This window comes from Camelus dromedarius, chromosome X, assembly GCF_036321535.1.
Source record: "Camelus dromedarius isolate mCamDro1 chromosome X, mCamDro1.pat, whole genome shotgun sequence".
In the NCBI taxonomy this organism is placed as follows: domain Eukaryota; kingdom Metazoa; phylum Chordata; class Mammalia; order Artiodactyla; family Camelidae; genus Camelus; species Camelus dromedarius.
This window is the reverse complement of record NC_087472.1, coordinates 51296011-51313394: the sequence shown is the minus strand read 5'-3', so window position 1 is coordinate 51313394 and position 17384 is coordinate 51296011. Positions and strand designations below refer to the sequence as shown.

The following is a 17384-nucleotide window of genomic DNA, read 5'->3' as shown; positions in this document are numbered from 1 at the left end:
ATAATCACTAGTCAATATCTGTGTTAAAAAAGAAGTGATGTAAAAACACACTGAATGCAGAAATCAACTTTAGCTGGCTTTTTGTATTTTTGCTCAGTAGATTTACATTTTTAGTTTTGGTTAAAACTGAAACTAGTTTATATTCCCTGATCATATATGAACTGATAAGAAAGGAATGTGTCCCAGAAGCATGGCAGAAAAAAAGTCAGCCTTTGTCTTCCTCAATTCACACATACACATGAATTGATTTAAAAATATATACTGTGACTTAAAACAAATACTGACATAAAATACCATGAGATACTCCGTTATGCAGCCTAGGCTATAACTTAAGAGATTTCAGCAATTAACAGGAATGCAACAAAACAAAACATATTTATAATTTATACCTTTGCTCCATCTGAAATATTGTCCCAGTTTCCACCACTCAAAGAAAACTTCCCATTGCCTATACGCAGCAGTATCTCTTCAGGAGTATCATTGGGGCCATTAGCAAATGGAGTGTAGCTATTAATAAAAAAGATTTTAACAAACATGCAGGCCTAACATATATATCAAATCTAATTGAAAGTGATGAGTATAGAACTACATGCAAATATTTACTATAGCAAATTAAGAATATTACCTAAAATTTCCATTTACTGTTCATATCAAACTTTACATTTAAAACAATGAACTTAATCCTAATGAATTATTTAATAAAATGAAGTCTTGCCTATATCAGTAGTATTTTTTTTGCCTTTGATCAGCTAATCAATGCAAAATAAAATAAAGGTGGCTTTTTATGTAAAGCTACAGTCTGAAAATCAGACTAGAATAAAACATGCAAATTTTGTATTCTCACAGGCATAAGGTAGCAAACCAAATATACTCACTATGAAGAAATTGTTAATTCTATATATTCATAATGTATTTATTGTATTGGCTCAAATTTATTCATTAGCACTTTAACAATATAACCAGTGAGAACAAGTTAATATTTTTTAATTAATGTCTATGAAAAATGGGTTAAATATTTATATCAATATAACAGAAAAATCCTTGATAGCCATTAAAGTCATTATGTGAATCAATATTCACGGACAGGAAGACAAATACATTCTATGAAGTTAAAGTAGTTTAAAAAATAATTATACAGTGACAAGTGATCAGTTTTGTACCATTTTAACAAATGGAAATAAAAATGGTATTCAAATTTGGGAATCGAACGACATGGTTAAAAATTATAAGATGTCAATATGTTAATGTGTTAATTCCCTCATGTAACAATTGAGCTGAGATAACATTAAACACACATACATATACACACACACAAAATGTTTTATTTAGTCATAAAGTAAATACTTGAAAGCAGCAATCAAGAAGTGGTATCCCATGGTTTGAAAACCAATACTGTTGATTGCAGTTCATATGCAAACTTTAGCCACCCTTAACTTTGGCACTTGCTGTGGTCTATAACTAAATATTCTGCATATGTCTAAAAGTACATGGAATATCCTGATATATGTGATTAGCACCAAGCCAATAAATAATTTAGTCACCATTTTCATAACATTTATAAAGTGCCTGCTATGTCAAGTATATTTAATTACACTAAATTCCCTCTTTAAAAGTCACACCTAAAACTAATGTTATTTAAAATTTTATACTATCTAGGACATTTTGGGATAACAACACAAATATTAATATTTTTACACACTACAAGTTGGAACACTAAGATATTTCAAAGGGTTTTACAATCAAGTATATTTTAAAACAATCTAAAATAATGTTCCATATTAGTTTGTCCACCTCACAAGGGTAAAAAAATAAGTCACACCTAAGTACGTTATAATTACATTATAATTCTTCAAATTCCATTCTATGCATTAGACTTTTCTAAACCTAGTCTTTTTCTACAGCCATAAATTTCTACTCCTAAATAAAAGTGCTACTCATTATTAAGAGTAAAACAGCACTTTTATTATTTATAAACTAACAATATTAACATAATCCAACTGTTACTTTTTAAAGTATTTATCCTTTTAAGAGAACACAGCTGTGTGTTTCTGTAGTTTAGTGTTCTGCTACTATTTTATTTCAGTTATAAAGCTCAATTTTACTAAATCTCTATTGCCAAGAGAACCAAAATTCAAGTACTTAAAAAAATTAACTCAACATCAGCAAATTCAGTGGGTAAGCACCTGTTGAACTGTGAAATTATTTTATGCTCAAGTAAACATTTTCAACAAGTAATGCACTCAAATGTAAAGTGTCAAAATAAAAATATATGCTTTATTTGAAAAAGTTTTAGTTCCAGTTGAACAATCTCTTAATTATATATCTGAATAATGCCTCATTCAACACCTTTGTTTTTTAAGTAAACAATACATAATATTTTGAAATGTTGGTAGCATTTTCCTTAAGGTTATTTTCATCTGTCACCTTTCTAGATAAAAATATACACGTGAAATTCAAGTAATTATGTGAACTGTTTTGAGTATATAAATTTCTTACCCAGCCAACATTGTGTAAAAAAGGACTCCTAGACTCCAGATATCACAAGCAGCATCATAGCCTTGTTGCATAAGAACCTGAGAAAGAAATATTCATTATCTGGTACTACTCAGTATAAACTCAGTTTTCTCATCTAGAAGAAAGTTGTGCTTCTAATAATCTCACAAACGTTCCCAATTTTTAAAGTTAGATCATTTTAATATTTTCAAAAATAGATTTACTTAATGTTAAAGGCAAAGTCTTCTGCAATTAACAAACACTGAATAAGTGACTATTAATAAGGTGAATAAATAACATGGATGATACAAAAAAACCACCTCATAAGATATGATTCCTGACCTCAATGAGCTTTCACAAGTCCTCCTCTTAGGAAAACCAGACACAGACATCAAAATTTAAAATAATATGTACAGAGAGATTAATATATCCTACACATAGTCTGGTCTTTTAACCCTGACACTGATTCTATACGATAGATATTTCCATTTTGAAGATGAGGAAACTGAGGCAAATGTTAAATAATTTGTCCAATATCACAAAACTAGTGAGTGGTGAGCAGGTATTCTTACTGTAAAGCCTACACTTTTAATATCTATTATAACTGCCTCCTGACTACACAAGAGATGGTAAAATTATATATAATCTTATGAAAGCAAGATGAACTTATATTTTACATACAAGTCTTATGTCTTAAAAAAGATTAGTATATTTCTGGATCACAAACATACATTTGGTAAATACTGAATGGTTTCATTATTTTTTATGCAATAATTTAGGTAGCTGTTTTTTTCTCTTGTGACTAGTATTAATAAAAATCAAATAACGTTTATTATATATTCATGTGTTTTCTCTGTGAAGTTAATAGAGTTTGTTAGAAAAATAAAGAGATGAAATGAGGCCTTTATTTTTTCATTCAGAAAAACAAGCCCACTGCTAAAGCCCTTAGACACAGGAAGAAAATAGAAACATTACTAATGCATTAACACTGGGGACTACATAACCATAAGCATAGACATTTCATTTATAAAGGCTAAAAAATATTAATGTTCGGTTTTGACAATGACCAGACATAAATAATAAGTATCTAATTTAAAATTCAAGATATAATTTTTTTTCATAGTCAGAGTATACTTATAAGAACACACATGTGTGCAAACTTGAGAAGCTGAAGAGGCTATCAAAATACCTATATAACTGGCTTATGTAAATAACACAAATGGAGACTACAAAGCCCCTAATAAATAATGAGGTGGAGCTAAACAATTCACATCACAGTACACTTAACCTGGCATCCTCTAGTAAAACATAAACCATTCCTCCTCTTTTCCCTCATCTCTTTCCTTTTCTCACTTCTTACAGCTCTGGGCATCACCGTATTTTCCTTGGTTCCCTTATGACAGTAGCTTTAAAGCTACACAGATGATCCAATGCATAGACAAGGTTTAGGGACTGCTTAGGAACTAGTTAGACAGGCAAGGGTTAATCAGTGAGTCAGCTCTAGGTATTTCATACTCCCATAACCTTTCTAGTAAAATGAGAAGGAAGGCACTGGAGGAATCATTTGCCTAATTAGGTCCAACCATGAAAAACTTGTTTTAGATTTACCACACACTTAAACCCATTTTGTATGAGTAAAGAAGAGGCCCTTTTGTTCTAGAGTGGGTCTCAATAGTGGGTACTATTATAGATAGTAAGAACATACAGCCATGAAAGAAACAAGGCAAGGTGGTGAGATGAATGAAAAAGTACAGTGCAGGTGTGTTTCATACCTTCTTACTTATATCAAGTTAAATACAAAGAAGATAGAAGTCAGAATTAAAGTAGTTAACAACATTACCTTCTCTTTAATTTGGCTTCTCAAATTAGCAAAATGTAACACAGACAGAGATTCTCATTCCCTTTGCTCTAAAGTTCAAATTATTTCATATTTGGAGCAAAACATATGGCAGCCCAAAGCCAGAGCAAAGCAGGGTAATTTCACATTTATTTTTTAAAGATTTGTAGGTACAGCATCCATCCGATTTACAATATATTGTAAATTCCTCTAATTCAGGATCATTCTTAGACTCAGTAGGCATCAAATATCAGTTGAATAATATGATAGATTTGCTTTTATAAAAGAATAAAATATTTTAGAGATATATTAATTTTGTGACATAGGTATAATAGAAAACACCTACTAAGTAAATAAGCCCTAAGAGGTTAACCAAATTGATGCATATCAAAAAAATGAATGAATATTCCTTCCTGTTAAGCTGAAACTGTACTACTAATTAGTTTCTATCCTAGCAAATAAGGGCCCTTTATGCACTGTGATGAAACAATGAACTTATATCCTCATAAATGCTATTATTCATTCAAATATCTACATGGATACTTGAATCTTCCTGATTCTAATTTAAAAGATAATGCATTTCATACACTTCATTAATAATTTTTGAAAGGGTCTGAAATTTTAGAAACAAATCTTATCCAAAATCTTATCTGTATTTCATTCATAACAAATTACAAGTATTCATTGATCACTAGCAGAAACTTCAGCACTTGATAATAAAACTTTTCAAAGCATTCTGAAAATACAAATACAAGCCTAGCCAAACATAGTTCAGACACTAGAGGCATTAGTTACAGAGAAGTCGTCTCCATATGCCCAGTTGAAAATCTTCACTCTTCTACAATGGTGAGAGTGTCTTACTACAATGAAAGTCTGTTAGGATAAAAAGCATCAATAGGCTGTATTCTACTCTGCAGATTTACACTCATTTGAAAATGTTTGCCTAGCCATTAATCTAAAAATGTTTACCTAACCATTAATCTAAACACAGACATACTGTATATTTTTCATTTTAATGTCTGTTTTTAAGATTCTCATTTGGGACACATTCACCCTTAACTTTTTCTAGTGAGAAGTTTCCATCATACCAAGGGGTCCACAAGATTAAGTCACTATTAAGAAAGTGGACATTAAAATGGTTATTCTATACTCTTCTGTTGTATCTACTGCATAAATATGTTAGAATATTTATGATGACTATATATCCTATATTTAACAGAAGAGCCTTAATCTCAAGTATTTTCTTCTTTTCCTACAAAACCATTGAAATGTCCTAGAAAAGCTAATTTTTTAATATCTAAGCTATATCTCTTACACCTGGGATAGTACAATAACTCCTTTTGGGATCATGCATGTATGCCAATTTTTGATTGGGGAAATAAAGTTTCTATGTATTTTAATATGATAAAAATTTGTACATTCATTATGCTCTGAATGTAATTAAAATATAGATTAATGCACATTCTATGAATATGTACATAATTTCTTGTAAGGCAAATCTTAGAAAAGCCCTGTAAAGTAAGTGTTATGCTTCTTCTTCAATATTAACATCTTAAAGGAAGATTTAATACATTTTAACATGGGAATTTTTCATAGTTAGAAAGTTATTTTCATATTTCTACATTTCTATTTTGATTACTAGAAACAATATTTTTCTAACAGCTGCATTAAAATACAGATTTGTTGATATTTAAATGTAAGAAATATGTTGTATCTTATATCTGATGTGCAGTATTATCCAGAAAGGGCTAGTATTTAATATAAAAATAAAATAAAAACATGTATATGAGATAGAAATTCATCTTCAAATTATTTTATTTTTCTTCTGACTTGGAAAATTCAATTTTTCAAACCTGAGGATTTTTGTGTATTTTGATTTGTGTTAAACATATAGTAATTCATATGAGTTAGCATTATTCATTACATATAAGAACAGTTCTTTCCTTACAAACAAAACTTATATAGAGAATCTATATGGCCAATGCTATCCCTGATTCATCTTTTAATCATCCATACTTTCACTGCTGTGAGAGTTGCAACTGTCAAACTTCCCATCCTCATTATCAGATCTGACAGATTGCCGGAGCTTGCCAAATGTGAAACATGTACCTCTTGACTTCCTCAGCCTCACCTTTCCTGACTCTTCTATCTAAGATCTACATACAAATGTTATTGGCCAAGAAAAACCCAACTGCTTACAAAAACTCCTGTGAATTTGTTTTCTCCAGGAATTAGAAGATCTTAAAGACAATTAGGGATGGCATTGCCTATGTTATGTGTAAAGCTAAACAATATAAATTATTTCATGTTCAGCATAAACAAATCAAAATACCTGAAAAATCTATCCTGGTTTTTTTACTCAGTGAATGCCTGGTCTTGAAAAAGTTAATTTAAGTACTTTGAGCCTCAGTTTCCTCACTTGGAATATTTAATATGTTGAAGGTGGGGTTATCTCTACTCTCCCTCCCAGCTCTAAAAGAGCATGATTCTGAAACTAGTATATAATCCAACAGAATAGAATAGTCTGATTATTCAGGCTGGCTTCAGATGTTAGTTACTAGTCTGAATATTTATATTGGGAGTTATCAGAATTTAATGATTTAAAGAGATTTATTATTGGTAAAGGACAAGATAACTCAGTTTTTACCTACCAAACATGACATAATAATACATTCAACTAAAGGAAAAGAATGAAAGGCAAATACTAAAATTTTAAAGACTACCTCAGGTGCTACAAAGTTTGCAGTGTAGCATGGAGTTAAGAGAAGTCCATTTTCTCCTCGAAGTTGTTTTGCAAACCCAAAATCACAAATCCTAATGGAGTCTGCATTGGCTGATTCATCCATGTATAAAATATTACTAGGTTTAAGATCACGATGGACAACCTTGAACATAAAAGGAAAAAAAGCATTATGTTTCTATAGCTAACTAAATATCTGTGAAATAAAACATTGTAAGTTAATATGTTTCCAAGGAAAGGAATTGTCTCAATCATAAAATTTTGAAAATGACACTTTTTCCAACCTTGATAGCCTTGACAACCTGAAGCATACAGAGGAAATTATCTCTATCGGATAGTTGTGATAGTTTTTATTTAAACCATCAGTTTTGTTAACCACTTTCAATTTCAAGATATCAAAACTCAATTCGCAGTTCCACTTGTAGACATAACAGACTAAGGCCCTACTCAACACTCCCCTCCCCTTGATAAATAACTACAAAACCTGAGTACAAAAATCAACTATTCTGTAAGTATTGGGGAATGAGCAAAAGGAGACAAGACTCTGGTGGGAAAAAAAAGACCCTGGTGGGGAGTACATACTTGATTGAAGGAGGGAGCTATATGAGTAGGTCCCTATATCTCTGGCTTTTAGCCTAGGCTTAAGTACAGTCCCTATGGTACACAGTGATGGTGAAAACATGTGGAAAAGCCCACAGTCTCTTTGGCCTGGAGAAACAGAGAAGTAATGCTGAGAAACCGTGAATGCTGAGGGGAGGTATACTGTAAGGGAAAGAGCCAGAACGGATCCCTGAATCAAAAATGTGTAGAAGAGGCTCGAGGTAGTCCATAAAGACGAAAGACATAAACAGAGACGAGAGTTGCTCCCCAGAAAGCAGAGTTTTCAGTGCAAACCCTGGTAACAAAATTACCCACTAAAACAAACAAAAATAATCACTGGAGAAAATAACATAATATAACAAATCTACATAAGTTAATATTCAAATGTACAGTACACAGTCCAAAATTATCTGGTATATGAAAAACTAAAAAATAATGGAACACAGTTTCAAGGAAAAAGAAAAGCAATTCCAACTACAAGATAAATCATGTTGGACCTAAGAGCAAGGATTTTAAAGTGGCTATTATCATATGTGACATGTTAGATATGCTAGCTAATGCTATGGTGGTAAGCATATTGTAGTATATAAATACATAAATGTATCAAATCAGCATATTGTATTCCTTAAAGTTACACAGTGTTATGTCAATTATATCTCAACAAAAATGTATTGTTCAAAATTCACAAGACTAAATAAATATAAAAGAAATTTAAAAAGTAAAGTGGCTATTGTAACAACACTCAATGAAGTAAAACAAAACATGCTTTCAATGCATGAAACTCTCAGCAGAAGAAAAAGAACAATGAGTAAGAACCAAGTGAAATGCTAGAAATGGAAAATATTCTAAAATTCTCTATGTGATGATTTTTCTACTGATACCATTCACTTCATTTAATCTAGTCCCATCTTTAATAAGCAGTTTAGCACAATGAAAACTCTTTAAAGACAAGGATCAACTCTTAAATTCATGGTTAAATCTGCAACACCTTTTAAAATGTCTGGCATGTAGAAATGCTCAATACATGACTGTCATTAATTTACTTAATTTATCTGTCATTAAATTACTTAATTCATATATTATTTTATTTCTAAAATAAGAAACTAAAGAAAAGATGCTTACTATTTTCCTCTTTTCAAAAATTCTGGTCATCCTTTATTTTAAAGGGTGTTGATAAAGATAATCAAGGAATTAAATTATAATAGAACTACTCCTTTAGCATTATACAGTTTATATTTCAAAATGTTGAAAATATACTCTATTAAACCACAGTCAAAAATGACTGTTGGCTTATTTTTCTTAATTATAAGAGGGGCCCACGTAGAATTTTCTAATTCTGAGTTGTCCATTTTTTTAATTGTTTATACTTAAGTGGGTACATATCCACTATTACAACTGATTTGAACTTAAATTTTTAAATTATTTGTTACTTTTTTCCTTGTTTAGCTATATATATGATAATAGTGAGCTTTTTGGTAATTCAATTCATTTGCTTTTTTTATGAAGAGACAGGAAGCAAAATAACAGGCCTGCTCATACACCAGAAATTTTAATATATTACTACTTCAAATGTTCAGAATCCAAATTTTTTACTGTATTTGGGGGAGGTGTTGGCAAGAGTCAAGATATAGTGTCCTTTTACTGCCAGAATTTTATATGTTAGGCATAGTATAATTTGAATAATATTCATAACAACATATTCTTGGATAATTCTTTTCTGTTTCACTTTTAAGTTTGATTAGGTTTAATAATTTCAAAGTCAAAGTTAGACACATTTATATAATTCAAACAACTTTTAAAATTAATATGCTATTAAATTAGGGCTAACAGGCAGAGTGAAGAGAATTAATAAGGTATTACTCAATTTCCTAAATCTATAACTGTTACATTATGAGTTTTATTATAATATTCTATACAAAAATATGTGATAGAAAAGTATTTCAAGTGTTATCTCTTATATATAATTTTATGAAGTTATAAGTCCCAGAATTGAAAGGAAGAATATAACTACAACTTACTCCTTGACAGTGAAGATAGTCAACTGTCTTAGTTATTATAAACAGTACATCACTAGCTTCCCGTTCTGAGAAACATTTTTGTTTGAGAATACGGTCAAGTAGCTCTCCTCCTTTCATTAAATCCGTAACAAGGTAAACATATCTACCATCATCATAAACCTAAAAAAGAACATATTATTTAAATGTTATTGTTTATAATTATAATTCTGAAATATTTAAATTATATTTACTTTGCTTTTCTAATGAACTTCTATTCTTTTACTATTAATATAGTACAGGCTGTACTGAAGATTAAACTGGCTAAACAATCTCCTACACTGTCTGTGAGACCATGTTAAATATATAATTTTATTAACTTTTGAAGTTTTTTGTTATACTTCATCAAAGAATATAAATGGAAAAATAGAACTCCTTGTCTCTCAAATGGCATCTATCTCATTTTTAACTATATTAAAGCTTCTCTCCCTTAATAGTAGTAAGCTCCCTTCTAGCAGTAGATGTATTATTCGTTTTTTAATATCGTCATCACAGTCCATTATCTGACATGGTGTCTTAAATACTTATTGAATTCAAATATTATATCAAAGAGAATAAATTAAAAATATATACACCTTTTTACTGGAGGGCATGTATATCTATATATCTATACATACAAACACATATGTGTGTATATGTCTATATACATATATGTATATATTTACATATATATATATATATATATATATATATATATATATAGACAGCTATTTAAGGATTACAAATCCAAATGCGTATCATATTATCTGAAACAAACTGATCAAGGTGATGGTTCACTTGCCTGCCTTCCCTAAAGAGAAAAGAGCATTATTTTCTTAATGTGAAAAGTCTGTATTCAGTAACATCTATTAATATGAGTTATATGTTCATTTTACAAACTATAGACTAATACTATCTCACCCAAGCAACAATCCATAATGCTATAGCCAACTGATGTACAATCAAGAAAGTAAAATCTCCTAGAATTTGGCAGAATCCCAGTCTCCTTTATCTTCTATATTTGTAGTACTAGAAAATAATGAATGGAGCTGGTGCTAAGGTAAACAAACTAACCAGCCGAAATACATTCAAGTAATCATGACACTCTCATTTTCCAAACATCATAGTTCCTTTCTGATGTTCTATAAAAATGGTAGGAGTATTGCACCATAGGGGAAAGAAATAACTGAAGTGGCAAATTTAAGAGGTTTAAGATTTTGTGGCATGAAAGTAAATATACTAGGGACATGAAAAGTTTCAATAAGAAAATAAAGTGCCAAGTCATAACTTCATTAGCTTAGCTGATACACAGATTTTAAATACCTACATCCTTTAAAGTGATAATGTTGGGGTGTTGTCCATAGCGCATTAAAATTTCAATTTCTTCCGAGGGGTCCCTCTTACTTTTGTCAATGATCTAAGAAATAAAACAAATAAAAATCTCAGAAGAAAATAATTTTATTTGTCTAAAAATAAATGACATATTTTCAATTTGATTCTATTTTCAAACAAATACAGAAAACTCAAGAGTGATATTTTTCTCACATTACTTTAACATTTAAAAATTTCCTATAACTAAAACTTAATAAAAAAAGAATGTTCTTTAACATTATTTTCCATTTAACTGAAACTATATCAACTGATAATGTGATTGAAATGTGATAGTAATTGTCACATTTGCTCGATAGTAACATACTACATTAAAATAAAATTATTCAAAAGCCAAGACATTCATGAAATACACTGTTCCTCCAAAATAAAGGCTTTTTTTATTGAACAAAATAAAGTCTTGGAAAGAAATTCAAAATGAAAATGAAGTCTTAAAGAGTTCTTCCTAATCATTTTATCTTTGCTTTTTCCACTTGCTCCACTGAAAAATGTCTGTCAGTTAACCTGCAATTTAACCTACACATATATAAAACAAACAAACAAAAAGTCAGGCTCAGAGATAATACCTTCACTGCAAATTCCATGTTGGTAGCGGTATGTATGCATCGCTTGCAAACAGAATAGGAGCCAACACCAATATCCTCTTTCAATTCATACACTTCACCAAACTGTGCAGCATTTCCATTTATCTGTTTTTGTTAAAAAGTAAAATATGAAAGAGAATGATAAATTTTCATAATTTTTATCTTCTAAGTATACATTCTTCCCAAATCTTTACAAAATCTAAGAATAATTCTAGAGAAGTTTTATCAGTTTTTATAAATGGCTTACACAGATTCTGAGCTGATCCTAAATTGTAGGCTTTCTAGATCCCCAAAACCAATACAATACAGCAACTAGCTAATATATCACCCATTACATTTTCTCGCCAAAAGAGATTACAAAAATGCACAAATATAATTCAAGGTTAATCCTTTTCTCTAAAACATATAGAGTCATCTTTAATTCATTATTATACAAAGAGATAAATAAGAAATTAAACATCATTTCAAAATCACTGTAAATAACTGAATAATCCGTTAAGTGGAATTTACCTGAACAATTGGTAATACATTTGCACTTGTGATAGGAGTGATTTTATATTCTTCTGCAATGGAAGTTGCAACGAAGCTGAATCCTTTGAAGAGTTGATGAGCATTAGCACTGGCTGGCAAACCTGGAGAATCTAATGTCCAAATAATTTTATTTAATTAGAACTACACAGACTTCCATGATATGAAATGTCAGCATTTCTTTGAATATAGAGGAAACCATTAAACGTTACTATCAGACTACTATATTATTTGACTTATTGTACATTATCTATCTCCCCATACTAGTATGCAAGCTCCATGTGTATTATAATTTTTGTCTGTTCTGTTCACTACTGCACCTTGCTGCTTAGGCCATAGTACGTATTCAATATTTGTTGAATTAATGTATGAAACACATGCCAATAAAAGTAAACCCCATTAAAGTCTAGTCAGAGTGATATATCTCATATCTTACCTCCTACCCCCATCAGCTAATGCATCAGCATGTCAAAAAAAGTTTTAAAATAAGAAAAAAAGAAAACTTTCACACTTTGCTCTAGTTCCTGCTTCCTTAATAAATACTTCCCATTTAAAGCCTCTACTTGAAAGGTATCCAAGCAATGCTGTACCTAGGATCCACACTTCCATACAGGCCAAACCACCCTTTGCAAACTTACAATTCTTTTAGTTTTTACCTAAGAAGCTAGTGTAGTTTTTTAACCATCTAATTGAATAAAAGCTCTGATGTTACACATACACATGCATTACCTTTAGGTGTTTTTGCAGTAAATTCAGGATCAAAGCAAAAAGTATCGTCTGGTTTTCCAGAAGCAGGTTTGAAAGGAGGCTGAACTTCTCTTTTATATAATTTCTAGAAGAAACAACAGGGTAACACTAAAATATATTAATACTTTAAAAATTATTAAACTTCATAAGGGAAAGCAGAACATGATATTCAGTCCTTAACAGAAGGCTCACAATTTCATAAATGAAATTGCAACAACCTTCAGATACCTGTTAACCAAGTTCTAAATTCTAACCTGTTAACCAAATTCTGTATATTATCTAAATTTGAGAGATAATATACAGAATCAAATGAGACCAGGAAATGCAGCAGTGATGTCACAGTTTGCATTCACAAGGAAGAATGCTGTTCAGTTTTGGATATCAAAAACTGACTTGAATTCTCACTGGTAAAATAACCATACAGAATATATCACAATGTTACCATGCAGAAATAACTAATAACATTTGAGGATTTCAAAATTAATAATTAGTCTATCCCCAAGAAGTATGTATTATACTTAAAATATTTTTTCACATAAAAATATGCATCAAAGGCACTGTTTAGAGCTCTTTTATAGAATTCAGAAACTTAAACTTGTCTAACAATCTAACTTCCTAAAATTTATGTTTCTGAAAAAAATAAAATATCTTATAATATATAAAAACCTACTTTTGGGGGGAAATCTATTTTTTTAAAAGCTCACAGACCCGAAGTGGGGGAAAATTAATAGAGGATTACTTTAAAGTAAGTTTCATTTATTTAAATATGTAAACATTCTGCTCCTTTGTTATTTAAGGACAATAAACATAAACTGTTTAGATATAAAAATGATGGAAAAATAATTTCCAGTTTGTCTAGTTAAGGGAAAAGGAAGAGTAGAAAAGCAGTAGAAAAAAATGACAAGGGGATGCAACAATACTGAAAGAAGGATGCGTACAGATATGACAAAGAACAGATTCCCATGCAGCACGTCCACTGAGTAGCATTTTAGGTTATTAATACTAATGGCTTATGTTATATTATGGTTTTCCAATTATAAAAAATAAATCAAAATATTGCCTTCTGAAAGTTGTTCTATAAGCCAGATGAAATAATAATTTGGTTAGTGAACAGGGGCTTTCTACCTCTTTATTATAGATCAAAAGAGACACTTTCTCTTTCGGAAAAATTTTCAGTATCAATGCTAGAACTAAGTTATCAGAAAAGCTTACCTATGATGATTAATTGTACATAAAATACATAAAGTTGTGTTGCAAAAACAACATCAAAAAGTAAGCTTTTCTAAGAAAAGCTCATTAGTCTGGGAGTTGAAGCTTAAAAAATTTCAATACATGACTTAGCAGAATGTCTCAATGTTTCTGTTTTCATGTCCTCTCAAAATTTAGTGAAATACCTATACAATGATATTCACTTCTTAACAAATTTAACATGATCATCAGGGCACCCAAATCCGGGTATCAGCTGTATTTCCTCAGGGGCACCCAATTCACAGTGGGTGATCAACCTGTTTATTCAAATACATGGCACAGAACCATTTGAAATTAAATAACATTTCATATGCTTTAGAATTCATTTTTTTCTATAAGAATCTGCCCTATCATTCATCCCTGTTCTCCTTTCTCTTCTTCCCCCTACATTCCTCAACCTAGAATAGGAGAGAACGTTAACCACACTTAACAGGTAATACAAATGAGAAACAAAAATTAATTAATACCATCTACACACCTACTGGTTCAAGGTAACTGCCATGATATGCTATACCTATAAATAAAAATCTAATACTAAATATAAAACAAATGGATTAAGTTTATCAGTAAAGTCCATATATTACCATTTACTCTTCAGTTTTTGCTCTAATTAAAGGTACACAGTAACAAACTTTCTACTGAACTTACATTCCAGTCAATATTTGCAAAAAAAAGATGTCTTTTGATTTCGTCAACTCCTTCTGAACCTATAAAAACGGAAAGAATTTTTTACCAGTACGATTTTTTTTTAATCTGCCTACCTAGCTTTCAGGCTATCATTCATAAACAGAAGTACATACATTTCATAGATTCCATGTAGTGAAAAGTTTGTGACTTATTATCTGATGTTCTAATTGGTCCTTTGAATTTAATATGATAAAAAAATAGCTGATGTTCATACTGAAGCATGTAGAGTATCATGAAATACTGAAATGCTTTCTGAATCAAATCAAAATCATGTTTAACATAACACTAAAATTTAAGTATTTTTTCTTTTCTTCATAATTCAGTTTATGACCTCATATCTATATGCTGAAATTTTAAAAATGCAACAAGTAAAGTGACACTAAAATTTTAATACAAGAACACAAATAATAGGAGCACATTTGGATCCAGGGAAAGGCTACTAGAAAGTGGCCAAATAATGAGCAGTTATGGAAACATAATATTTACCTTGATGAATATTGGAAGGGACAAAATAATTATCTTCAAATATCTAAAAGGATTACCTACACAGGGGAAAATTCTGTGAATTATGTCAAAAGAGACATTCATATGATATACATAATGATATATATTAAACAGAAGTTCTGAATAACTAAACCACTCCATTTTTTATCATGGACATAACAGTTTTCTGGAATCTTTGCATATACAAAGTGCAAAATTCCAGGTATAAATATATAGCAGCAGTAAATGAACTTAAGCCAGAAAACAAAGTTACAATTATCCTCCCAAAGCATGTAGTATATTGTTATAAAAGCTAAGAAAATAAACAATACCCAATCTGTTTGCTGGATTCCTTTTGAATAACATCCTTAGAAGACTTTGTGCTTCAGCACTAAGAAACTGAGGCATTCCAAGTTTTGCTCTGGAAAAGAGGATTTCAGAAAATTTCATTTAAATCTAGCCATACTTCCAAATTGACAAATCCCAAAAAGAATTTTAAAGAATGCTTTCCACAATGGCATAAAATGTTCCCTATATGGCAGGAGAAGGGAACGAGACAGTGTGAAAAATGTTCTTTTGTATCAAATGAAAATTGTAACAAGTTTCTCAAAACCAAAAGTAAGAAATTTTTCCCAAAAGAAAAAAAAACAGTGTTTACACTTACTTTAATATCATATTCATAGTCTCATTTCTGTCTTTACCTTGAAATGGCAGAGTACCAGTAAGCATTTCAAACTAAAACAAAAAACAGTACAAGTCCATTTAGCACAACTTAGAATATACAATGAAAATCTTTAGGAAAAAAGGAGACTTATAATACATGATCATCAAATTATGCAGGATCTACATGATAGTAGGTCAAAATATGACCAGAAAACTAGGTGACTCAAGGAAATAGACTTCAGATACCCTACTATATGTGAAAGCTGACTTGAAACAAATGAAACCAATCAATTTTTTTTCAGTTCTTATTTGGCCAAGTTCCCCAAGCCAAAGCAATTTGGAAATACACAAGGCATTTTCTTTTAAAACAAAGATAAGCCTTTAAAGCAAATATTTGACAATGAAAGAAAAGTAAAAATAAGCACAGAACCATTTCAAATTCACACACGCTCAGGAAGGATAATCATTCTCATTCCATTCACTCCCCTAAAAAAGGAACCAAACAAGAAGCTACACACACTACACACTATGTATATATATATATATATATATATTTAATCTGAGATGGTTGTACACAGCACAAAAATATTTTCCCTAAGAGATTTAATTGCAATGCAGATATCCAGAACATTAAATAATTTAAAAAGTAAGTCTGAAAATGAAGATCATTACAGTTCATTAAAGAGAAAAGTTTTTATATACCTAATATTTAAATCTTCAGCTTATATTGAATAATGGCTTTGGCCTCAGTCCTTGTTCATTTATTTGAACTCACAAACTTAATTAGCTTATCTTTTCAACTCTTTCCTACACTCTGATGACTCTCAAAATCAGTTCCAGCTTCAGTCTATCTCAGGGAAGGGAAACGGAAGTCTTCCCTTCCGTATTGACAGTAATGGTTCTCAACTGGAGAATGAAGAAGTAGGGGTAGGAGTCACAAAAAGGTAATGAAGAAGAAGGGAAGTATGGTGTATGTGGGTCATCTCTCTCAAGCTCCAGAACCCTATCTCTAACCTAAAGTAATGATTCTTTCCTGGGGACTGGAGGAGTAAGAGGTGGAAATGGCAAGAATAAAAAGAAAAAGAGAAGGATAGTATATTCAAATCACATTTTCCCCTCAAATAAACTATATGCTGGCTGGCATAGTAGTGTTTTGTTGTTTTTGTTTATTTGTTGTTTGTTTTTTAAGGTCTCCTGATGATTCTGATGCTCTCTTCACTGCCCTCTCCTAATTCATTACTACCACAAGGTTAAAGACTAACCTATAGTAACCTATGGAACATGTTAAAAATAAGTTCTTTCCCCACTTCCAAAACCAGCTGTCCTTCCCAGCTATCTCTTTTCCACTGAAA

At 30.6% G+C, this 17384-nt stretch overlaps 1 protein-coding gene across 4 annotated transcripts in view; it reads right to left on the bottom strand.

The window, feature by feature from the left end:
• RPS6KA6 (ribosomal protein S6 kinase A6) overlaps window positions 1-17384 on the bottom strand; it is a 151266-nt gene that overhangs the window by 23999 nt on the left and 109883 nt on the right. For all 4 annotated transcript variants that reach the window (XM_064483005.1, XM_031446151.2, XM_031446153.2 and 1 more), the window contains 11 exons: window positions 16034-16104; window positions 15702-15790; window positions 14848-14906; window positions 12934-13036; window positions 12187-12317; window positions 11659-11781; window positions 11031-11120; window positions 9689-9847; window positions 7054-7215; window positions 2497-2573; window positions 390-507 (listed from right to left, as the gene is read on the bottom strand). In XM_064483005.1, the coding sequence (XP_064339075.1) occupies window positions 390-507; window positions 2497-2573; window positions 7054-7215; window positions 9689-9847; window positions 11031-11120; window positions 11659-11781; window positions 12187-12317; window positions 12934-13036; window positions 14848-14906; window positions 15702-15790; window positions 16034-16104 (1182 nt within the window). The remainder of the gene's footprint in view (window positions 1-389; window positions 508-2496; window positions 2574-7053; window positions 7216-9688; window positions 9848-11030; window positions 11121-11658; window positions 11782-12186; window positions 12318-12933; window positions 13037-14847; window positions 14907-15701; window positions 15791-16033; window positions 16105-17384) is intronic.